Source organism: Talpa europaea (genome assembly GCF_964194135.1).
Source record: "Talpa europaea genome assembly, chromosome: X".
NCBI classification, from domain to species: domain Eukaryota; kingdom Metazoa; phylum Chordata; class Mammalia; order Eulipotyphla; family Talpidae; genus Talpa; species Talpa europaea.
Window position 1 is genome coordinate 6,852,971 of NC_140081.1, and position 25,648 is coordinate 6,878,618.

At 44.3% G+C, this 25,648-nt stretch overlaps 1 protein-coding gene across 1 annotated transcript; it reads left to right on the forward strand.

Annotated features, from left to right (window-relative positions):
* On the forward strand, positions 1 to 25,299 carry ZRSR2 (zinc finger CCCH-type, RNA binding motif and serine/arginine rich 2; the record flags this gene model as incomplete). The annotated part of the gene is made up of 11 exons (XM_084258039.1): positions 1 to 41; positions 441 to 520; positions 4,254 to 4,338; positions 10,583 to 10,691; positions 10,923 to 11,009; positions 15,022 to 15,060; positions 15,684 to 15,802; positions 18,887 to 19,100; positions 22,113 to 22,168; positions 23,215 to 23,324; positions 24,767 to 25,299. 11 exons carry the CDS (start codon positions 1 to 3, stop codon positions 25,297 to 25,299), a joined length of 1,473 nt encoding a protein of 490 aa, XP_084114165.1.
* Positions 25,300 to 25,648: the final 349 nt, after the last annotated feature.

A 25,648-nucleotide genomic window follows, 5' to 3' on the forward strand; every position in this document is an offset into this window, starting at 1 on the left:
ATGGCGGCGCCCGAGAAAATGAAGTTTCCGGACAAACGGAGGTAAGCGGCGCTGGGGGCATGCCCTGGCGCCTGGGGGGGAGCGCTCGGGCTGAGGCTGGGCCGGGACGATGTGTAGGCTGGAAGGAAAGCCCATCTGGGCCGGGCGGGCGAGCCATCGCAGCAGCCCCAGCCCTTCCCGAGGCGCACCCCGAGCTGTCATCGGCGTCTGGTTCGGGGAAGTGAGGAGAGGAACAGGTGGCGGGATGGAGAGGACCTGCTGTCTGGGTGTGGAAGGGCGAGGCGATGGTACACGTATGCTGTGTGGTTAAAACACGGGGAGCAAGATTTCCCTTCCCAGCACCCGAGCGATTTCCTGACACTGGGCGCAGAGCAGAGGGGAACTCACCACGCTGCAGACGCCGCCACTGACGCTGGTGTGTGCTTGTCTCGATCTTCCAGCCACAAAAAGCACAGGGCCGCCTTGAAGAAGGAGAAACGAAAGAAACGTCGGCAGGAACTCGCTCGATTGAGAGACTCAGGTAACTTACGGCTCCTCCCGTGTGCTGTGTATGAAATTGCTCTCCCCACTCCGGTCCTAACTTGAGGCTCCAGTGCAGAAGGAAGCCAGTGCTGACTGTTATCTAATAAAGACTTGCGTGTCAGAAACCATGTGAACGCACTAAACTGGGGGAAAAATGTCACGGTGAATCATCACCCACTGATTATGTGTAAGTATTTATGAAGTATCTAATATTACAGGTGCAGGCATCATGAATTACAGCAACTAGCACAGCTCATGCACATAGTAAGTATTGGGGGAATATTTTTCTTTGTAAAACCAGTAGGAGTTGAGGGTTTTAGACATTTTGCAAGTTTTTCTTAAACTTGAGTAACATCAGAGTCCCTTTGTTGACTCAAATGACTATTTTAAGTGTCTATAAGCATAAAAGCTAGTTATGAAACTTACTTAACTATGAGAAGATACATTTCCAAATTATAAAAGCAAATGAAATTACACATCCAGTAAAATCCAAATTTCCATTAATGTAATTTAGGGATGATGGGAACCAGGTGCTTATGACAGGAATATGATACCATTTGCAGTTTGTGGTGCCTCTACTACTACTGTTCTGTGCTTATTTACCTTTCCTCCCCCTATTGAAATACTGTAGAAACTTCATATGTCCTGGCCATGGTGCCATTTGGCCTTCATACGGGAGAACTAAACATTTATATATTAAGCCTGCCTGTTTAAGACAATGAAATTAATACTGCTGGCTTAATTGTAAAAATGAGATAGTAGATGTAAATGCAGGTGAAAGTATTAGAATCATGCAGCAGTACTGGGATATAATGGTTCCCATCCAGAATATACATAAAATGCTCATTAAATTATCCTAGACAATTCTTGAAGTTTGTAGACCATTGCTTCAAGTAACCAGGATTTTTGGGCCTCGAGAAGCATAACCGCAGAGGTTTTATTTTCCATTGTAGATACCCAGTAGTAATGGTTGCAATATTTAGAATGGAAGAAACAGTGTTTTTTTACCTGCAGCTTGTGTCAGCTTTTCTTTTTTTTAATACATTCAAAGCTGACCAATAGAGGCAGGTTAAAGCATCAGGGATAAAAGGAAAAACAGTAGGTTAGAGTTACTGAGTCCCTTAACATTCTCAGTTACACTACTTTATTCATTTAACCTGTTTTTTTATAATGTACTTTTTTTTAAGCCTCTCTTCTTCTTATCCTATTTTAAATCCAAGAGCTGCTGTTTACATTGTGTTGATATTTTTTTCCCTTTAGACTTTGCAAAGTGTATTTAGAGTGAACCTTTGTGTAGAGACCGGTGGAACATGTCCTTTGGCAGTTTAGTCAGTGGAAGTTCATAGTCACTGGTCTGCTCAGGATCATACAGCTAATGGCAGGTACAAGACTCAGCACTTGTCTCTGCACTACTGCTCCTACTTTTGCCCACTCCAGCACACAGTTCTTTACTGAGCAGTGCTTCATGAATAAAGTCGCCTCCTGAACACTGCCATTCATTGTAGTGCACCATGGATGGAATGTTACCTGGAAGGCTACAATGTAGAGCTCAATGCAGTAAGAGTGAGTTGGCAAATGATTAGTGTAAATTTCTGAAATTTCGATCTCTCAATTGCAGGTAGCCTCTTTAGCACCCAGTTCTATTTGTAATAATCTGAAATGAGCTGTCTTGTCAGAAAGAAATTAAGTGTATAACAAGCAAGTTGTAAAACTAGAGCATGATTATTGCATCCATACAGTTGCATGTATTATATACATACTATAGAGTTATTTTTTTTTTTTTTTTTTTTTTTTTTTTTTTTTTAATAGAGGCATGCTTTATTTATTTGTTTGCTGGTTTGTTTGTTTGTTTTGTTTACACATGCACTGGGTACAGTCAGAAGCGCGGGAGGGTGAGAGAATTCACCAGAGCCAGAGCCGGGAGCAGAGCAGCCAGAAGGACCGAAGTACACTGCTGAGGGGAGCAGCGGGCGGCAGGAGAGGTCTGCACGCCATGTGGGACCCTCCTCTGGTGGCCGGGGAGCAGCCGGGGATCGAACCGGCGCCGCAGAGGCCGCGCGCAGTTTCGCAACCCAGCGCTCAACCGCTGCGCCACCGGGGAGGCCCTACTATAGAGTTATTGTATTTAGTCTAGTATTTAATATTTAGTCTAGTATTTAATATATATACATTATAAATGTTGTGTATTCAGCACATCATATATACTATATAAAGTTAGATATATTGTACTTAAAGGTATCCTTGCATGTATTTGTTTTACACATGGAGGAAATGCTACATGCAGAACTGTTTGGGAGTGTGTGGGCTGAGTTTGAGGGAGGGTGGGGAGCTGAGAGCATCAGGTGACAGATATTTTGTGTCCAGGAAGGTCTAGTCTATGGATAATCTTTGTCTTAGGTTCTCTGGAAGGGCCTTTATGATCATTTAATTATCTGAATAGTTAGGTATTACTCTGAGTTAGCATTTATCTTAAAGTTTTTTCCTCTTTTCTTTTAATCAGGTGCTGAAATAATAAAGTTTACTTAAGAAAAGTAAATTATTGTAATTATTGCAATTATCTACCTTTTGATTAACTTTATAGTCAATGTTTGTGACACACAAAGCCTTTCTCCTGAAGCTTGAGATCTTCTGTTGTATTTTCTTAAGAAATAAGGAAAATTAAAAAAACTTCAGTTGTCTTTTCTTTTCCCTCAAATTTAGAGTAGGGCAGGATGCACATTTTTATTCTATTAAAAATATTTCCCCATATTTTTATTTTGAAAATGTTCCAGCAGACAGAAACTTGAAAAGACACAATAAACACCTAGATTTGCCAGTTGTTAACATTTTACCTTCTTTTCCCTCTCTTTATATAGATAGATACATGCATACATAGATTTTTTTCTGAGCCCTTTGCCAGTTGCAGATATCATAACCCCCTACCCCTAAATATCTCAGCCTGTGGCTCCTAAGGGTAAGGACCATAATGCCACACTTATAGCCAAGTGAAGGAACAGTAGTTCAGTGCTGTGACAGACTAAGATTGATTATTTTGAAACTTTCAAGCCAGTTTGGAATGCCTTTTGTTCTGGATTCATTCCTCCCTGAATTAGCTTTGGGTCACATTCTTTGTGCAAAATACAACAGAGCTGATGTTGTCTGCCTCTCATGGCATCCCTCACGGACCTGTGCCAGGTTGCTCACTCCAAATGATCCTATGTGTGGGCCCAGGCGTGTCCCCCTGCCCCCGTCCCGAGTGTGCCACTGGAATGATGTTGCGCCCACTGCAATTAGTACTCCTCTGCAGCTGATATTTTCAGATGGAGCAAATTAAGTAACCTCTTCCAGACAAGCTTTCATCCAATGTTTTCAGCATCTTTGTCTAAATTAGCCTTTACCATGGGGCTTGCAAAAATGGTGGCATTTTTTCTTATGTCTTTCTACATTTTTCAATTGCCATTCTTCTCTAAAGGCAGATGTTCCCTTTCACACCCTTTTTGAATGTTACTATGGAACCGTCAATTAATTTTAATTTGATGTGTTATCTACAACTGTTACTGTTCTTTTTGTTTTTCACATTGTGCCAAATCTGAGCAGTTGGAGCTTGTATCATTAGAAAGTTTTACAAAGAAGGTTTATATTGTAATTGTAAGGATTAAAGACTGTATGTAGTTCGTTTTTTTTTCCCTGAGTTATTGACCAAGCCTCTGTAATGTTCAGATAGTTTGATAAAATATATAAATTTCCCTCAGGACTCTCACAGGAAGAGGAGGAGGAAGAAGCAGCTTTTATTGAAGAAAAACAACTAGAAGAAGAGGAGCTATTGGAGATCGAGAGGTCAGCACTGACTGAAACTCTTGTCATCCCATTTATTTTATTTGAATGTTATAAGTCTTCATTAACTAATATGGGTCTTCATAAAACTTGTACAAAACAGGTCTTATAAATTACCCTGGATAAACCACTTAAATCGAGCTGATTGGCTAAAACTAGATGCCATTTAGAAACTTTTATTTTTTTAATGGATGATAAATGATTAATGGAAGACTTACAGCAATGAAGCCCTGTATTGATGATACTGGATTCATTCAGAGCTCATGTTGCAAGTCAAAAGAATATTTTCTTTATAATCAATTTATTTTCAGGGGTTCTTTTGTTTAATTCTGTTAAACTGTTAGCAAACACTTTAATTAAAAGAACTGCTTTGATGTGTACGTTTTTAATGACTTTTTTTACTTTTCACTAATTTGTAAATGTTTTTGAAAAGAACTCCAAGTAAATAAGTGTAAAAAGTGAAAGTGCTTCAGTGAATGTATTACCCCCAAAGATAACCACTGTTAAGAAGGTATGCCCAAGGACATAGGAGTAGATCAGAAAAACACCATGCTTGTGTGTGTGTGTGTGTGTGTGTGTGTACACACATGTGTGTGCACAATGGGATGCCACTGAGCTATAAAAAACATGAACTCTTGCCGTTTGCCACAACATGGATGGAGCTGGAGGGGATAATACTAAACAAAATATGTCAGAAGGAGAAAGACATACATGAATGGTCTCACTTACATGTGGACTACAGAGAAACAAAGGGTCAGACCAATAATAAATCCTTGACATCTGACTGTTAAACAGACATCTAGAAGGGGAAGGTGGCAGGGCGGGACTCGGGGTGGTGGAGGGGAGCCCAGTGGAACATGGAGAATCCTGATGATAGGCATCGTGTGAAAACATACATTTGTAGAGGTTTGAACCTAAAACCCCCAAAGCAGACATAAGGATGTGAACCAACTTTATTTCATTAGATATGGGGGGCGGGGGTGGGAGGACAGGGAAGGAAAGAATGTAAAAAAAGGAAAGCATATATGTATTATACACTTATGTTTCTAAATGGGATAGTATGTATAAGTTTTTCTATGAGTTGCTTTTTTGCTAAAAGACATTTCAGCTTTAATGCAGAGATCTAATGCATCTATTTCAATAGAAACATAGTATCCATGGGATGGATGTAGCTTAAGGCATTCTTTGTTCACAGTTGTAAGCGCTGATGACATTCAGTACTATGAAATAACATTCAGTTACTATTTGTAATTATTGTTTACTGTTAATTAACTATTTGCATTCAGTTTAGTACATAAATTGCAGTGAACATCCAGGCTTATATATCCTTGGTAGCTGCCCTATAGTTTCCTTAGGAAAATGTCTAGAAGTTAAATTGCTGGGATTAAAGCACAGTACATGTCAAATACAGATGTCTGGGTAGAAATGGCATCCTGGTTTGGAGTTTGCTGCCCTTCCGACAGGGATCAAGGTGGCTATCTCCCCCTGCCGGCACTCAGACTAAGTATTATCAACTTTTAAAATGCCTATAATGAAGAATTGTGATTCTTCATTAAAAATAAGATTGCATATCTTTTTCTCGAGGGGCCGTGCTTATCTTCTTTGTATCATTTTAGTATATGTGCTACGGAAGTGAGCCCATGAATACGTTCTTCCATATTAGTGATTTGTAGATTGTTTAAGTTTTACATCTTTTTTTGGGAAACGTTTTATAACATGTGTTGTATACGCAATAGTACTACTTTTTAACTTTTTAAAATTTAAGTGCAGGTATTTTTTGTTATATCATCGACATAACATTACTCTCAGGTATCCAACTAAATGATTCAATTATTTGTATATATTGTGAAATCATCACCATAACAAGTCTAGTTATCATCCATCCCCATATGTAATTATACATTTTTCCCTTGTGATGAGGATTTGTAAGGTCTAGTGTCTTAGCAACTTTCAGATATGCTCTACTGTATTATTATCTATAGTCCCCATGCTGCGCAATCTATTCTCAAGACTTATTTATCTTATAACTGGAAATTACTGTCTTTTGACCCCCTTCACCCATTTCCCCTATGCCTCACTCCTCCTCTGGCAACTGCTAACCTCGTTTCTGTATCTATCAGCTTGTTGTTATTTTAGATTCCACATATAAGCGAAATCATATAGTATTTGTTTTCTCTGACTTATGTCACATAGCACAATGCCCTCAGGATTCACCCATGTTATCAAAAATGGCAAGATTTCATTCTTTCTTATGGCTATAGTCTTAGATTGTGTGTGTGTGTTTGTGTGTGTGTGTGCATGTACACATACCCCATTTTCTTTTTCCATTCATCCACTGATGGATACTTAGGTTGTTTCCTTGCCTTGGCCATTATAAATAAGGCTGCAATGGACCCCCCATCTGCAATGGGGGTGCAGATATTTTTTTGACTTAGTGTTTTCATATTCTTTGGATAAATACCCAGAAATGGAATCACTGGATCACACAGTGGTTCTATCTTTAGTGTTTTGAGGAACTGTCATTCTGTATTCCATAGTGACAAAACAGACTTACATTCCTACCAACAGCACGCAGTATTCCCTTTTCTCTATAGCATTGCCAGCACTTATTTCTTCTTGTCATTTTGATAATAATTAATCAGGTGTGAGCTGATAGATCATTGTGATTTTGATTTGCATTTCCCTGATGGCTTATGGCTATTGATGTGCCTAGATGTTTTCTTTGGGAAAATGTCTATTCCGATTCACTGCCCTTTTTTGGGGGGGAGGGTGTAGAAGAACTGGGGTGTAGGCCAGAAGTGCAGAGGGGGGTGAGGTGATTTACCAGAGACAGTGGGAGCAGAATGGGGGGATTTACTGGTATACACTGCTGAAGGGAGCAGCAGGTAAAACAGGAGGGGTCTGCTGCGCCATGTGGGTCAGCTCCCTGGCCTCAAGCTATTAAGTTGTATGTGTTGTTTACATATTTTGGATATTAACCCCTTATCAGACATGATTTGCAGGTATTTTCTCTCATTAAGTAGGGTGCCTTTTTATTTCATTGAAAGTTTTTTAGTTTGATGTGACCCCTCATATTTATTTTTGCTGTTATTGCCTTTGCTTTTGGAATCATATCCAAAAAAGTCACAACTGAGAATGGTGTCAAGGAGCTTACCACCTATGTTTTTGTTTGGGAGTTTTATGGTTTCCGGCCTTCAGTTCAAGTCTTTAATCCTTTTTGTGTTAGTTTGTGTGTATGGTATAAGATAGTGGTCTAGTTTCATTCTTTTGCATCTGGTTGTCCAGTTTTCCCACCATTTATTTATTTCTTAAAAATATTTATTTATTTATACAAGAGCTGGGGTACAGGCCAGAGATGCAGGGGGGTGAGAGGATTCACCAGAGACAGAGTGGGGAGCAGAACAGGCAGATTGACCAAAGTACACTGCTGAGGGGAGCAGTGGGAGAGTCAGGAGAGGTCTGCTGTGTAATGTTGGTTGCTCCCTGGCTGGGGATGTGCTGCAGAGGCTGCGGACTACTTCATAGTTTGGTGCTTAACCCCTTGCGCCACAAGGGAGGCTCCCCCACCATTTATTGATGAGACTGCCCTTTACTTGTTGTATATTCTTGGTTCCTTTGTTGTAAATTAATTGACCATATGTGTGTGGGTTTATTTCCTGGCTCTCTGCTATGTTCCACTGATTGATCTGTGTCCGTTTCAATGCCAGTACCATACTGTTTTTGATAACTATAGCTTTCTAATATAGTTTGACATCAGGAAGCATGATGCATCCAGCTTTATTCTTTCTCAAGATTGCTTTGATTGTCCAGGGACTTTTGTAGTTCCATACGAATTTTTAGGATTGTTTGTTCTATTTCTATAAAAAATGCCATTGAAATATTTTTTTAAAAGATTTATTTATTTATTTATACAAGCACTGGGTACAGTCAGAAGCGCAGGAGGGTGAGTGGGTGAGAGGGTGAGAGCCTCCCTTGTGGCGCAAGGGATTAAGCACCAAACTATGAAGTAGTCCGCAGGCTCTGCAGCACATCCCCAGCCAGGGAGCAACCAACATTACACAGAGCCAGAGCAGGGAGCAGAGCAGGCAGAAGGACTGAAGTACATTGCTGAGGGGAGCAGCGGGCGGCAGGAGAGGTCTGCGCGCCATGTGGGACCCTCCTCTGGTCGGGGAGCAGCCGGGGATCGAACCGGCACTGCAGAGGCTGTGGGCAGCTTCGCAACCCAGCGCTCAACCGCTGCGCCACTGGGGAGGCCCGCCATTGAAATATTGATAAGAGATTGTGTTGAATTTGTAGATTGCTTTGGGTAGTATGGACCTTTTAACAATATCAGTTCTTCCAATCCATGAGCACAGAATATGTATTTATTTGTCTCTTCTTCAATTTCATTCATCTGTGTCTTATAGTTTTCAGCATACAGAGCAATGTTATTACTTGACTAAGGATATTAATTCTTGTCTTTCATGTATGTGATGTGTATTTTTCTTGTCATCAGTCCTACAGCATTACTGAGCATAATTTGATTTTCACATTGTCAACTTGCATCGTGATATCTGGCATTGGTGTCTGACTTAGAAAGACCTCACCCATCCCAGGATGATGAAACTATTCTATTTTTTCTTTTAGTATTTTTCAGGGGCTAGTTTTATTTATTTGTTTTGAAAAGGTGGTACGCAGTAATGTGGATGTGCTTAATGTTATTGACTGTAGACTTAAAATGGTTAAAATGAATGGTGAATTTTATGGTATGTTTATTTTGCCACAATAAAAATAAATTTAGATTTTTTTAAATGGAAAAGAACTTTATAGAATTCTGTAGCTGTTTAGCATATGCAATGGAAATGTTGCTTCTTGTAATTAATTCCTATTACCTAGCTAAGCACACCAGTGGATAGAATAATCAAAATGCTAAAAACCCCAAAAATGTTGTCATGATTGGGAGCTTGGAGTCAGATTCGGCTTATCTGTGTTCCAGTCCTGGCCCGGCTACTTACTAGCACTGTTCAAGTGTCTTAATCTTTCTAAGCTTCAGTTTCCTTGCCTTAAATATGGAGATAAAATCTATCATAGTACCTACCTTATGGGTAGGTGAAATTAGCTGATTAGAGTATGGTGTTTAACAGAAGGTTCACAAACCAAGGTGCTGTAATAACTCTGGTTGTTCTTATTATATGTTTCTGTTATGATGATAATATATATGGTATTAAATACTTTTGAGTTGGAGATTTGGTTAAATCTTACTGGAAATGCTTCTTTGAGATGCTTCTTATTTGAGATGCTTCTTTAAAATCACATGTATCTATGTGTTCCTTTGAGCTTTGTTTATTCCTATACAAGCTGTATAATACTTTATTGTTGAGACGCAGGAAAATGAATGGATGTGAAAATACTGCATGACTTTACATACTACTTTTAGCAGATACCTAATATCAAAGGTAAATACAGCCAGACATTAGTTGAAGTTGTGAGAATCGCTTTTATTCAATAATTCCTGAGAGTCTTGGAAAAAACTGAGTCCATTCCAAGGTGGTTTGGGCCTTTCAAAGGGAGTATGAGAGTCTAGGCTGTGCAGAGGCTCAGTAGGGTCAGAGAAGCAAAAAGTACCAAGGGTTACTCCAAGGAAATGTGACGAGGCCAGTTGATTAGCTGTCAGATAGGAAGTGAGAGTTCTGTCCTGCAGAGATTATGACAGAGGCCTTATCCTTCTTTTTTGTTGTTAATTTTTTTTGTATCGAAGTAACATTAATTGATAGCCGAAGTTTCAGGTGCACAACATTATAACTCAGCATCTGTATATACTACATTTTGTTCACCAACAGCCTTATCCTTCTCAATGATTACATTTCCAAGGAGTGATTCTCAGTCCTTGAGAGAGCCACTTCTACACAATTATCAGCCCTTCTTAGTAAATTGCTTTGAAGCTTGTTACTTTACTGGCACCTAAACATCACCGTGATGAAGCACAGGGAAAGATGTCAGACTGTGAAAGGTCGATGTCAAGATGTGAATCTCTTGCCAGAGATTGGGCAAGAGATTGGGACCAGCTCTTCTCCTAGGAGAAGATCGTTGCTGAAATGTAGTGTTTTTCCCAGATTGCTACTCATCTCTTCTGGCCCTCTTACCCCCAGTTAACTGCTTTCTGGAAAGTCTCTCTCATGATAGTTTAGTCATTCCCAAATGTGCAATTTTGTTGTATTGGTCTGCTAACGCCCATTTATTTCATTGGTTGACACCATTCCACCAATAGGCAAAAATTACATGAGGAATGGTTGCTGCGGGAGCAGAAGGCACAAGAGGAGTTCAGAATAAAGAAGGAAAAAGAAGAGGCAGCTAGGAAACGGCAGGAAGAACAAGAGGTACTGTAGTGATCAGACAACCAGTTCACTGACTAATGACTTTGCCAAAACAACTCTCCTTATGATCTATCTAGAACTTGAAGGAAAATTGATCTTAATCCATGTTATCATGTTGTTGAAATGTTTCATTTATTTGCCATGTGTGTTAAATGTCTTCAAAAAGTGAATCTGAAAAAGAATTTACCTTTCCTTCTCTTTACCACCCCCGTCCTGCCCCCCATCCCCATCCAGAGAAAGTTAAAGGAAGAATGGGAAGAACAGCAGAGAAGAGAGAGAGAAGAGGAGGAGCAGAAGCTACAGGAGAAGAAAGAAAGAGAGGTGACTGCCCTCCCAGGAGGATAAGCAAACGACTGTACCTTACCTCCTCTTCCTGAGCAGTGGGCATGGGGTGTGGGGGTGCGCGCAGGCTCCAGGCTCTTCAGTTTGTGTTCCTTGTGGTTTTGGTTTTTTCCAGGCACCAAGTGCAACCATGGGTTTTTCCTGGTAATGGACACTTTGGAAAGGCAGCTCTCACGAAACTCTGAGGTGCTGGCAGGATTGGCCGGGTCATTTTGTCTAGAAAGAGTTGTGGTGTCAGTGTGGACACTAGATTTCCTTATGTGTTTTGGCGGCCAGCAGCCAACTCCATTGTGGGTCTGGAGGTTCCCCATGCCAACAGGCAATTCTCAACAGGCAGGGTCTGAGAATCAACTCAGTTCTGACACTGTGCCTGGAGATAGTGTTACCCAAGCCCCTTTAAGGGGAGGGTCCATTTGCTTGGCGATGGAAAGCCAGAAATTCAGAAACCAGGTTTGCTTTAACAGACCCAGAATTTTATTGCCTGACAAGCTATGGGAAGGGAGAGCTCCTATTCAAAAGCACCTTCTCCCTGAGCCCGGGGCAGGGGCATTCTTTTTATCTGGGAGACTAGTGTGTTCACACTTCAGGTTGGAGTCTTGAGCGCACATGCAGTGGGTCTCCTTTTGCACTTTTTCACACATCTTTTTAGGTGCAGGGCACTTAGTTGCCATCTTGGGGATAACCAGTTGGGCCTAGTTCTTTGACTACTGCTCTCCCATTTCACTTCTTAGAAAAGAGCACAGCTTAATACAGAAGTTACTCACTTCATGATTGCATAACCTCAGCTTCCGCAGATAGGGCTCGTCTCCCAAGACCTGCTCTTCATATGCCAGCTGCAAGCTCAGGCTGTTACTTGGGGTTCTTACTGATGATAAGTCAGTTTCTCAGGACCTCCCCCTCATGTTTGATTAATTTGCTAGAATGACTCAGGACTCAGAAAATCCATTTACTCACTACATCACTGACTGAGTCCAAGGTATGTAACTGAGAAACAGCCAGATGGAGGAGGTGTGTAGGACAAGGTATGGGGAAGGTTCCCAAAGTTTCCATGCCTTCTCCAGAGGTACCATCTCCCCAAATCTCCTTGTCTCACGGGCTTGGAATCTTCCCCATGCCCTTCCTTCTGGGTTTTTATAGAGGCTTCATTACCATAGGCAGCATGATTAAATCATTAGCCTTTGGTGATGAAGTCAACCCCCTTTTCTCCTCCCTGCAGGTTGGGGGGATGGGACCGGAAATTCCTACCCTCTAATCAGCGATTGGTTCCCCTGGCAACCAGTCTCCCTGCCTTAGGTGCATCCCAAAAGTTTGCCTCATTAGCATAATAAGAAGCTAATGTCACTCTCTGTCACTCTCAACACTTAGGAAATCCCAAGGCTTTTGGGGAAGTGGTGAGCCTGGAACTGTGGGTGAAAAGCAAGTATGTGTGAGAGATGTATTTTGGTCACGTAAATGACCGAAGGTCTATATTTCCTATAAATTACAATATTGCACCTTTGATGCACTTGTTTGTGTCTGTGCAGTGGCCCATATCCAAATGCAAGGTTTTTCTTCCTCTTTACCCTTTTTACCCTTTGTACCAGGAACTGGCAAACTTACTCAGTAAAGGACCACAGAGCAAATATTTTAGGCTCTGTGGTCCACATGACCTCTGTGGGAAATATCCAGCTCTGTCGGTGCCCCGAACAGCCACACATCAGATATAAATGAGTGGTTATGGCCCCATTCTAACAAAACTTCATTTACAAAAGTGTGCAGCTGGTCCCTGCACTTTAGAGCAAATGGTATTTTGCTGAGGTTATAAGTTGACTTATTTAAAGAGTAATATTTTGTGTGATTCCCATCTATTTAGTTAGAGACTTAAGGGCTTGTAATAGGTGAACAAGAGCTAGTAGATTGCAAGAAGTCTGGAACTCACATCTTGAAGAATTAGAGAATGTTTCTGGTTGTTATTACATCTTAACTTCCTTCTAACATGGCCTGTAGAGGCGATTGTTGCTGACCCATAGTTGCTCATTAGAAAGTCTATGAGGTATATGTAGGTCTTCCACCTCTTCCAGGCTTTTGTAAAGATAGATTTGCTATGTTTTGCTGCTGTTCATTAATAACATATGTATTTCACAGACATCATAGCTCATCTTTCTTCATCATAATATCTATTTTCTGCAGCGTTGCTAAGTTTGAATAGCATAACGTTGGGTAGTTATAAGGGAAAATTCATTTGTTTACATCCTAGGCCTGATGGGGTAGAAGTCACTCACCTCCATGCCCTTTGGTCTTTGGGCCTCAGGTTGGCAGTTTATTCCAGGGTAGATTTTAGACACCTTCATGGGGGCACTGCTTTCCAGATGAGGCAAGCTCATGTTCAGTTTTTAGGGGGCAGGAATATTGCTTGGAGCTAGTCATTTTTTTAATAATGAGTAATCAATTCCCATTTTAACACTAGAATGTTCTATTCAGGTCTTTCAGACAAAAGCTCAACTTCTTTTCAAAAGGGGAAAGGTTTGTTTCAAAAGAAAATTCAGGGGAAGTAGGTAATATGAGGCCCACTCTAAGCTTATGTGAAGGGCCTGCGCCTGTGCCTCTGCTGTGTGCTTGGTGTCTCTCGTGGACGAAGACAGCAGCGAGGAAGGCGATCAGCTCGTGTTGAGTTGGTTTTCTAGCTGTCGGAGCCGAATGATAAGTCAGCAACAAAGATCATTTTAAGTGCTACAAGGTCATGCTAAGTGCCCTAAGGAGTAAAGCAGAGTGGCCTGACGGTGATGGGCGGGAGGAACTTGTGTAGCTCACCTGGTCAAGGAAGACCTCTCTGAGGAGCCGATGTTTGAGCTGACACCTGAGGGCAAAGATGTCCGGAGAAGGGGTCCTGGCGGGGGAAGAGGCCTGAGTATGGAGCTGCCAGGTCAGGGGCCTGAATCCCGGAGACCCTGGAGAGAGCAGCTGGGCAGGAGGGGTTGGGGAGGGAGGCCGGGTCAGATCACGGCAGGCCTCATGTAGGAAGAAGTCTGGGTTTTGTGGTAAGTGTACTGGGAAGCCATAGAAGGATTTTCAAACAGGGAGAGACTTCGCCTGATGTATATCTTTGCTTTTAACAGATCTCCCTAACTTTTCTATAAAGAAAGGGGGGTGGGGACCAAGGAGGAGTGGAAGGAAATGAGGTGACCGTTAGAAGGGCTGCTGTTCCGGACAGGAGGGGGGATGGTTCGGATGAGGAAAGTAAGCAGACTTGGGGTCTGTTGCGGCAGAGTCAGGGGGAGACTCTAGCTGGTAGACTGGATAGACAGGGAGGACAAATTGAGGAGACTTCTAGGTTTTCAGCCTGAGCCAGTGGGCAGTGGCCGCACGAGTTGCTGAGGTGGGGCTTTGGGTGGATGGAGGTGGGGAGGACACAAGTTCTTTTGGATCACTTTAAGGGGACCCTTAGGGGACCAGATGAGTTATCAGTTAGCAGCTAGGTGATGCTTTGGGGGGCTAGGGAAGAGAATTCTGTTCAGAACAAAATTTAAAACTTTTGGAAATGTCAATGCGGTAAAAATTTACTGGAATATTATAGAATTTTCTAGTCCTTGTGTAAGTTTAAGAGTTTTCATCAGTCACACTTACTACTGTCCATGTCCTATTTTAGCATCTATTAAACATTTGTGATGTTTCAGCAAGTATCATATTTTTAGAATATTCATCCTGAAAACTAGAATGTGGTATAATTGTTCAGCTATACAAAATATTGTTGTTACTGAAACTGTTCTAAGACTGTTTTGCAATGTGAACAATTAAATGTCCTACTTGAATAAAAATTCTCATCTATAGATCCTTTGAAAGTTTTCCAGAAGATCTGTGCTGTAGAAACAAATTAGAACCTGAACTTTTTTGTATGCATGGGTTTTTTGCAAGTCTGCACTTGAGATTCTGAACTAGAGAATGCAGTTTAGAGAAAGCAGTGACTTACCTGACCTCCAGGTGTTCATGAGTCCTGTGTTTGCACCATTTCTAGGAAGCTGTGCAGAAGATGCTGGAGCAAGCTGAAAATGAGGTAATTCTAAAACCTTACATTAAAATCAACTTGAGACCAATTAACATTTTGTTAAAAAGAAAACATTTTCTTTCTGGTAAATGCTGATTTTATGGGAAGCTACTTCACATCACATCTGAATATCTGGAATCACTTGTGAATCTGTGATTTCTGCAACAACCAGCCCCATAAAAGTTGACTGATAAACAACAGCAAATGATATGGAATCACCTCTGTGGACTGAACTTATTTATAGTCCTTAAAGTGTGTGTAAGCAATAGCAGCCACTTTTGCCTCCAAATGGAGGGTTTAATTTGGTTCAGAGTAACTTAGATTTCTCTCTGGTGATTCCCTGCCAAGAAGTCCTTTGACCCTTTTCAGAATGGACGGACAGAAGGGAAACTTGGGTGACCGTTCCTGGTAGCCGTAGTGATGCCTGATAGTGGACACGGACTGGGAAGCAACAGAGAAATACAGCTGTGTCTCAGGGTAGTCGTTTGTGAAGTTGCAATTATGTCTTACAGCCTCAGTGTGTCTGGCCTCAAATGAATCCATTTTAATTTTTGACTGAAGTATTTTAATACATCTTAAACACTGAGCTTTGTGGATTTTTACACCACCAGTAAAATGGTTATTTTCAACAGCTGGAAAATGGTGCCACGTGGCAAAACCCAGAACCTCCCACGGACTTGAGAATAATGGAGAAAGATCGAGCCAACTGTCCATTCTACAGTAAAACTGGAGCTTGCAGATTTGGAGATAGGTAACTAATTTGCCTTATTGGGTCAGAATTCAACGAGGCAAAATGTCAAGGTTCTTGAGTTCTCTTTGGGGAGGGGAGGTCTCCCAGGCTGGAGTGTGCAGTGTCCCCAGTCAGGCATCTGCTGTGTTCTGGCTGCTTCTCCTGTCCCCTGCTGCCCCTCACTGGGTCCAGCCTAGTTCTCTGACAGTGCCATGCTGCCTTTGCACTCCTGCCACAGCTTTCTGAAGACCTTTGGCTCTTTGTTTTCTTCCCGTGCTTGTATTAGTCCCCATGGGACAACTTGGAGGGGAAATAATCTATTTTAAGAGCCGGGTGGGCCTGGCTTTATTTTTTGAACGGGAAACACTTGTGTACAAAAGAGGCTTTCAAAACCTGGCAGACCTAGTCATCTCTGTGACTGAGTTTGCGGCCTTTTTCCTTGTGTTACTGCTCCCCTTAATCTCAGAGACCCTCTTGCTCCTGCCGCTTTTGGATTGATGTTTTAGAAACAAAACATTCATGTGGAAATCTTAGTGTCACTGCCTTCATTCATTTAGCTAATATTTAAATACCTACTGGTTGCCCGGCATGGTGATTTTTATAATTTGGCTGGTTTATGAATGAACACCCCCAAGTGGGTGAATGATTCATCATGGTGAAGGACTCCATCTGAGGCAGCATCTGATCATTGCTGTGCATGCTGCCTGGCAGAACTCTGATGGCATCTTCATCACTGTTCGCCCTCAGAAGGGACACGAATAGGCAAATCCATGAGTACATAATGAGAAACTGGCTGTGCCCCTCGCGTTTATTCATAAAATTATCCTTTCGTGAGTTTCATTTCCTTCTTTGAAAATAGGAACCTTCTCTATCTTGTTTCCTTTTTAACTTAAGCCTTCACACCAGTTTATATTTTGTAAGAACAGTGGTTCTCAACCCTGCTTGCCTATTAGAACCCTCTAGAAAGATTTTAAAAATTATGTCTACCCACAGCTTCCAGACGCACAGCGCAGTGCTGTGGACTGCAGTGCCCCTGCCGTGCCCGTCCCCAGGACTTCACTGGTTCACAACTGGAAGTTTGTACCTTTTGACTCCCTATTTTGACCCCTACCCGCGGTCTTGGCAATCGCCAGTCTGTTCTCTGTGTTTGGGAGCTTAGTTTTGTTATTTGCTTTTTTTTTTTTAAGAAAGCATTACTTTTTTTTTTTTTTTTTAAGATTTAGTCTATTTATTTATGCATACAAAAACTGGGATGTAGGCCAGAGGTGCAGGGGGTGGGGAGCGGGGGTGAGAGGATTCACCAGAGACAGAGTGGGGAGCGGAACAGGCAGATCTACTGAAATCCACTGCTGAGGGGAGCAGCAGGAGAGACAGGAGAGGTCTGCTGTGCCATGTGGGTCAGCTCCCTGGCCGGGGATCGAACTCACGGCACAGTGGCTGGCGATAATGTCATAGTGCTGAGGAGTTCCTGTTGTTTGTTTTTTTAAGATTCCACATATAAGTGCGGTCAGACAGTATTTGTCCTTCTTAATTTGACTCGCTTCATTAAGCATAGTGCCCTCAAAGTCTATTACAGTGAATTATCTTCAAAGACAATGGAGACCCAATATGAATTCACAGTTCTGCAGATAGTTGAACCAAATTGCCTTTAAGGTTTGCCTGCTGCGGGAGTCTTCATTCATGCTGTGTCTCTAACACCTCCCTGAGTTTCCAGACTCACAGTCATCTGGTTCTGGGTCCTCCTGCTGTCGGGCATGGGTGAGAGGCGAGATGCCCATGTGGTTCCAGGAGCTGCGTGGCAGTGCTTCTGCACGGGCAGAGGAATGGCCTGGAGACTCGCGACACCCACCCCTGAGAGTGGTTTCGAGCAAATGGTGACAGTGGTCAGATCAGCTTATGAGCATTCCTTACCTGTTCTTCATCCGCTTTTCTCCCCAGTTCTGTGGCTCTGTATTGTTATTGTCCTGCCTTAAAGGTTTTGTCTAAGTCAAATTTGTAGCTAGAAGCCTAACCGGACAATTTTGATGATTAGAAACCTGGAACTCCATTTCCTCCCCTGTCAAGGAAGTAAATAAGAAAGCAAACTCTTGCAAAATATTTTTAGCAGTTACTCAGGTACAGCCTGGTCCAGTTTAAACTCTGACAAGGAAATTGTTGTCGTAAACCATTGCGCCACGTCGTGAGCAGGCACTGGACTGCGGCTCCTGCGGATCTTGGGGACTATGGGTCAGCGGCCTGTGGCTTGGGGGCTTGTCTTCTCTATGCCTCGGCTTCCATTTTCGCGAAGTGGAGGGCCTGTCGGGCAGTGTCGCCACAGTTGTGAATGTGATAATGAGAGGAGAGAGTGGAAACGTGGCAGGAGAGCTGTGACGCCTGTACACAGAGGGGGTGGACGTTGATCATGACGGGACTCGTCGGTCACCCTGCTCTCTGGGCACTGAGCGAGCCCAGGTGACGGAGAGCAGGACCGCGTGGGTCTCACCTTCCTGCCGAGTGCGCCTGACCCCAGTCTGTCAGCCGTGGGCCTTCCCCCGTTCTTCAGCATGGAGACGGCTTCCTGACCTTCATCTGAAGGCAACTGAGGGCCTCCCTGGTGGCACAAGGGGTTAACACGCATCCTATGAAACTGTCTGCAGCCACTGTAGCACGAGTTCAATCCCCGGCTGGCCAGGGAGCAACCCACATGGCGAGGCAGACCTCTCCTGGCTCGCCCCCTGCTCCCCTCAGCAGTGTATTTCAGTCAGTCTGCCTGTTCTGCTCCCTACTCTGTCTCTGGTGAATCCTCTCACCCCCTCCCCCACCTCTGGCCTGTACCCCAGTTCTTGTATGCAAAAGTAAATACATCTTTAAAAAAAAAATAAAGGCAACTGAATGGCCTATGAACTTGGAAATAGTTTTCACTTTACATTTTCATGAGAGCCCGCTTATTTATATTGATAAGTCTTAGAAAGTTTTAAGTGTTGAAATCTGATGTCTGAGTTGTTATCTTAACAATCAAGTCGAAACAGGCAGTTGCTTGAGTCATTATTCCCAGCTAAAAGCCCAGTTTTCTTGGGTCGTGTCTAAGCAGCAGGCGCTGAATCCAATGGTTTCTTTGCTGTGCAGGTGTTCACGGAAACACAACTTCCCGGCCTCGAGCCCCACCCTTCTTATTAAAAGCATGTTTACTACGTTTGGCATGGAGCAGTGCAGAAGGGACGACTACGACCCCGATGCCAGCCTGGAGTACAGCGAAGAGGAAACCTACCAGCAGTTCCTGGACTTCTATGAGGATGTGCTCCCCGAATTCAAGAACGTGGGGAAAGTGATCCAGTTCAAGGTGGGCGTACACAATGTGCCTGGAGGAGCACTCAAGTCGCCGCTCGGACGAGAGAGCTAGGGCACAGGCATCGCCTGGGTGGGCACGTGTGTGATGGCACAGTACTGGCGTGCTGTCTGCCGCATGCCAGGATCCTGAGTGGAAAGGAGCTTTCATCTATTCAGTGCCTTTAGGGCCCAGCTCTGGTCCCGCCATGAATTCTCTGCAGACGCTCCTCTGCAGCGGGCCGTGCCAGCATCCCCTTAGGGGCGGCATGTGGCGGCGAATGCACCCCCTCCTGCCTTTGTAGTGGGCCTCAGCTAGCCAGCAGTGGATGGTGTCACCCACTTACCGAGTTTGTTGTGGTGTTGCGTGGATGGTGCCTGCTTGTAACTGCCACCCACAGGCCACGGTCTTTGTCCTGGAGCTATCCAAGCACATAATCTTGAGGCCCCTTTTTTTTTTCTTGGTTTACATTGTTTTTGTTCACTGAATGCTTTCAGTACCGAACATAGCATTCCCGAAGTCATGGTTGGTGATCTGGCCATCTGGCATTCAGATGGCACAGAATTCTTGTAACGTGGTGCTGAAGGCAAGAGTAGAGCAGAGGTCATGATGGCTTCTCCAGGCCCCGGTCGTTGGGGCCTACCTGAGGCCTCCTGCCTCATCTGAGATGCCATCCGACCCGAACCTGAAAGCCTTTATGACTCCAGATTTGGAAAAAGAAAGGAATAAAGCTGTGTTTTTTTCCTGCTAGCTGGAAATGACAGGGCAGCCCTGGAAGAGCCAGGGAGCATGGCCTCTGCTACCCAGCAGAACTTGTGGGATTCCAGGCTGTCCTTCCCTCTGCCAGCTTCAAGATTTGAAAGAATCCTTTTCCGATTCCTCTGTCCCCTTTACCTTTGTGGCTGCTGTGTGTGCCTTGCCATCCTGGCACTCCTCTTGGCACGCTCAGGCAAGGCTCTGGGGCAGGTGCTTCATCACAGGAGCGCCCAGGGGCCTGTAGCTTGACTGCCCTGTGCCCTGAGCATCTCACTTGATCTCTCCATACCTTTTCCTCATCCCCGAAGTGGGGGAACTGGACTACATTGATGGTTTCCATCGTGGGCCCTTAGACCATGTCGAAGTTAGTGGTGGAGCTGCTGTCAATGCTTCAGACTGGCTAGCGGAAATCCCACAGCCCCAGCAACAGGCCGCATCACTAACCATGGCGTGGTTTTGTCTTTTGTTTAGAATTGTCAGCCAAGCTCATGTTGATCACATTAGCAATTAGACATGCAGAGCTGTTTTAGTAAGAAAATTTCCAGAACATCGAATTCAGCCTGGGGAAAATGAGTAATGGCTCCTTGGGAACCACGGGATGAAATGATTCCTAAGGTCCCTTGGGCAGCCTTCTAGCCTCCCTTCTCAGGAGAGTATTCCAAGCTCAGTGCTGACCCGGCCTCTTTGGGGGATGTCCCAGTAATACTCTGAAACAGATTTGTAAAATACAGACTCGTTTTGGAAATAAAGTGATATTAGCATGGAGATTTGCAGACCTTTTTTTATACCATTATGTAATGACATAATATAATGAGAAATCAGATTTGTCATTTTTGAAGACAAATGATCAAATATTCAGTCTAACTAATCATAAGAACAGTGTGTATTCAAATGAGATGTTATTCACACCTAGCAGGTAAAAATGATAACTTCTATTAATACCAAGAGCGGGCAAGGATGTGTAAATTAGTAAGACCACTTCAGAGAGCAGTTTGTCAATACCTGGTGAAGTGGAAGCTACATGTAACTTATAAATTGCCCAGCTACTTCCGACTGTCCCCAAAAGAGAAATCTGTACCCACAGACATATGTTCCAGAATCCTGACCACAGCTCTGTTTGGTGGTAAAAAATTGGCAGCACCTTGGATAGTCATCGTTAAAATAGTGCATAAATAATTTGATAAATTGCTCTATCCATTGCATAGTAATTAAAATGAGCCATTAAGTTTGTGATTATATCTTCAAAAGGTTGAAATAAAATATATAAAATTAGGGCCTCCCCGGTGGCGCAGCGGTAGAGCGCTGGGTTGCGAAGCTGCCTGCGGCCTCTGCGGCGCCGGTTCAATCCCCGGCTGCTCGCCGGCCACCGGAGGAGGGTCCCGCATGGCGCGCAGACCTCTCCTGCCGCCCGCTGCTCCCCTCAGCAGTGTACTTCGGTCCTTCTGCCTGCTCTGCTCCCCGGTCTGGCTCTGGTGAATTCTCTCACCCTCCCGCGCCTCTGACTGTACCCAGTGCATGTATAAACAAAACAAAAACAAACAAGCAAACAAATAAAGAAAAACATGCCTCTATTAAAAAAAAAAAAAAGAAATAAAATATATAAAATTAAAAATTGTACAGACAGTACTATATCCTATTGCTATTGTTTAACAAGACATAGACATTGCTTTGTATATGTGTGCAGAAATATGTGTATACCCATATGTGACTAGCAGGCACATTTATTTGTATGTGTATGTAATATCTGCATAAATTTTATGAAATGCACATCCCATCTGAGTGTGCACTCTGTGTCTGTGTTTGTACAGCTGTGGGTATTTGTCTGTGGAGATAGGTATATGTGGGTGGGTGTTTACATTTGGGAAGCAAAGGAGGCACGGGAAGGCTCATCGGTGTGATGGAAGGGGGAAAAGAACGGGATGGAAGGACTTCCTCCTTTTACATCAGCCGCTGTTTAGTGTTTTCTGTATTTCAACACGCTCACGCAAACCCAGAGAGTGCTAGTGTTCAATCAGTGGTGTATGAATGGGCTGATTTCCTCTCTGTATTTCTATGCACATGTGAGTCATTTCATGTCTGTGAGAACAAGTGAATGTGGGTCAGCAGAGACCGGATAATGAGGGCCTCGGAGGTGGCTGTCTGCTGAAGTCTGCCTTAAGTAGGTGGGAGAGTGGATGGTCGGTGCGAACAAAGTATGTTGGACCACAGGGATGCTTTACCTTTTTTTTTTTTTTTTTTTTTGTAATGATGGAATTCTTCATTGCTCCTTAGGTCAGCTGCAACTTGGAACCTCACCTGAGGGGCAATGTGTATGTTCAGTATCAATCGTAAGTATTCTGAACATAAATGTCCTCACGTTTGTTAGAGGAATGTGGTGGTCATGTTAAAGTCTGGGTTTTTTCCCACTGGCTGTGTCGCTTTCGTAGGCATGACATTTTAAACAATGCCAATACTAAGAGCAAGTCGACAGAGAAGTATAGAAGGGATTTCAAAAGAATACCTGTTTCATCTTTGTATGCTGACATAATTGGGAGTGTCTTACAATGTAGGCGTGTTTGGTTTTTTACTTACATCATTTTATTTTAATTTTTTAAAAGATTTTTACATTTATTTTTGCACATAAGAACTGGGGTGTAAGTTAGAGGTGTGGGGGGTGAGGATTCACCAGAGACAGAGTAGGGAGCAGAACAGGCAGATCTACTGAAATCCACTGCTGAGGGGAGCAGCGGGCGAGACAGGAGAGGTCTGCTGCGCCATGTGGGTAGCTCCCTGGCCGGGGATTGAACTCATTTTGCCATGGCTGGGGGTAGTAGCTTGATTGTGCTGAAACTTTAACCCCAGCGCCACCAGGGAGGCCCCTACTTACATAATTCTAATAATTAAAATACAAACCGAAGAGAGGTAACTAGAACAGAGAGTAGAAAAGTACAAATTGAAAGAGGCAGAAATGGAAGCCCTAGGTAACGTTAGTCTGCTTTTGCGGAGTCTTGCTGCTTGTCTGGGCCGCCCTTCCGCAGCCACGGCAGGGGAGGCCTGGCCGCCCTGGCTGAGGCGTCGGGCGCCGGCTCTGATAATGGAAAGCAAGTTGGCATGTTTGATGGTCCAGCCTTTTGGTTTCAGAAGCTTTGACTGAAGCCAGTGCCCACGTGTCAGAAGGCGTAGGGGGTAGTCAAAAAGGTGCGTGCACACCTTGTGAGCCGCGGGGGCACGAATGCTTCATGAGGACCGGCTAGGTGGCGCTGAAGCCACACACAGTGTGGCTACAATATTGCAGTGTCCTACAATAAACTAATAAAAGAGTTAATTGCCAGTAGGCTGAATCTCCGTTTTCGAGAGGTGCTGTAAAGTGCATTCTTTATTTTGTGGTTTAAAGGGAAGAAGAATGTCAAGCAGCCCTCTCCCTGTTTAACGGCCGATGGTATGCTGGGCGGCAGCTTCAGTGTGAATTCTGTCCCGTGACCCGATGGAAAATGGCAATTTGTGGTAAAATACAACACAACGCTCGCCCCCTCTGTCCACTGTCGTGTGAAGCGCATTCTTAAGGAAAACATGCTCTTTCTGGGGGTAGGCTTTGGCCTCACGCCGGTGAGCAGAGGTCCTCGGATAGGGACAGCGCGTCCTAGATCTGCGACAGACCTGTGGGTTGTTTCATCAATGAGGTGACAGAGTGGGGCCTAGAATTCCCGACTTCTCATCCTCGGGCCCTATGTAGCTCTGTGAGAAGCCTGAGAAGCCACCGGGAAGCTACCTCTTCCTCATTGAAGAATACCTCAGGGGTATTTTCTCCTCTTTGGTTCCCGTCACTTGAGCTACATCCCCCCAACCTCCCTCCCCCCATCTTTACTCCTAGAGTCATCTGTCATCTTTGCCACCTAAACCGTGACCCATAACATGCGCTGCATTTAGTTGCACGTCAATCTGGGTCAGCAGGTGGGTCAGGCCTGTGAGTGGCCAGCACTGTGGAAGGCCTCGCTGTTCTGTGACTCTCAGACAGCCTCAGCCACACCATTTCTTGGTGCAGGACCCCAGGCGCAGACAGATGAAGCTGTCTGCTTTTCCCGCCCGCCCTTTGCTTTACACTCACCTGCTTAAGCTTCTTGAAAAATCTATCCTATTTTGTAAAGTTACTAGATTATTTTTCCTTTTAATGCTGAGTTGTAAGAGTTCTTGATCTATTCTACAGATAAGCCCGTTGTCAAGGATATGATTTGCAAATATTTTCCCCCACTAATTTTGATGAGTTCAGTTTATCTCGTCTTTCTGCATTGGTCACCCCAGTGTCAGGAGGATTTACTTGTATGTTTCATCCCTTCTGTTGAGGACGCTGGTGTATTTCCATTTACTCTTTGTATAGAGGGTGTGGTACGGAGGTATTTCACTTCTAGCTGTTTTGCTTCCTTGGGGGAGATACTACTTAAAAAAAGAAAGTTGAGAACCCTAAAAGGATCTCAAAGTCATTCAAACAGATTTCACCTTTAACAAGAATCTTCCGTATTAAAAACACTTGGTAAATTTAAAGCAAGAGGCCAATATTTACCATCCTCTTCTTGAAATGTAAAGAAGATACAGGATCTTGCACAGATAACAGGTTCTCTTTTAAGAGTGGTTCTGTCCAGCCGCCAGGGCACCCACAGGGACTCCAGTTTTGAGTGGGGTGGACCCTGATCATCGGCGAGCACAGGCACCAGTGTTCCGCTGCCTTCAGCTCCTCGCGCGGTGGGGGGCGGGGGGGCTTCTGGTTAACCGAGAGTTCCGAATCGTGCCTTTCCCCAGCGCCGTTTGTTCAAGAATGTTTGACGACGACGGGAAAGTCTGGGCCCCGAGCTGTGACATCCGTTCGTATTAGTGTTTCTCAGTGACACTCAGGCGGAGGAGGCAGCTCTGTGGCAGGGCCGCCGCCCATCTCTCTCCCCCTGTCTCCGCAGGTCTCTTTGAGATCCAGCAGTGCCCGCGAGGAAAGCACTGCAACTTCCTCCACGTCTTCAGAAACCCCAACAACGAGTTCTGGGAAGCCAACAGGGACATTTACCTGTCCCCGGACCGGCCGGCCTCCTCCTTCGGCAAGAGCTCGGACCGGGACCGGCGGGAGCGGCCGGGCCACCACGACGACTACTACGCGCGGCCGCGCCGCAGGAGGAGCGCCAGCCCGGCCCACGCCTACAAGAGAAACGGGGAGGCCCAGAAGCGGAGGAGGGGCAGCCACCGGGGGAAGAAGTCCCGCAAGCACGCGTCCCGCAGCCGCGAAAGGCACAGCTCGCGAAGTCGGGGCAGGAAAAGGGACCGCAGCCGGGCGCGCCGCAGCCAGAGCCGGGACAGCCGCAGCCGCAGCCGCCGCAGGCCCAGCCCCAGGCCCAGCCGCAGCCGCAGCCCCAGCCGCAGCTCCTCCAGGTCCCGGAGCCGTGGCAGGAGGCGCTCAGCCAGTAGAGACAGAACTAGTCACAGCCCCAAGTCCAAATAAACCGCTTTTATTCGTGAGAGCTTGTATCTTATTTATTACGGCTGCTGCATACTGGGATAGACGATCGCGAGCTCAGGTGAGCTAAAGAAGCTGGCCGAGAACCCTGTTCCAAATACTTTTCTTACCTGGTGATCAGTATGTTTGGTGGAGGAAACCTAAAATGTGTAAATAACATGAAATGTACCTGTTACCCTGACCCTTAACGATAACCAGCTAACACTGGAGTATTGCTGTAGCTTTTTCCTCTTTGTGATCATGAATTTTTTTTTTTTTTTACACAAAGATCATTTATAGCTGCGTTGAATGTGCTCTTTTCTCCCATATGAAACATTGTCGTAATTCATCAAAC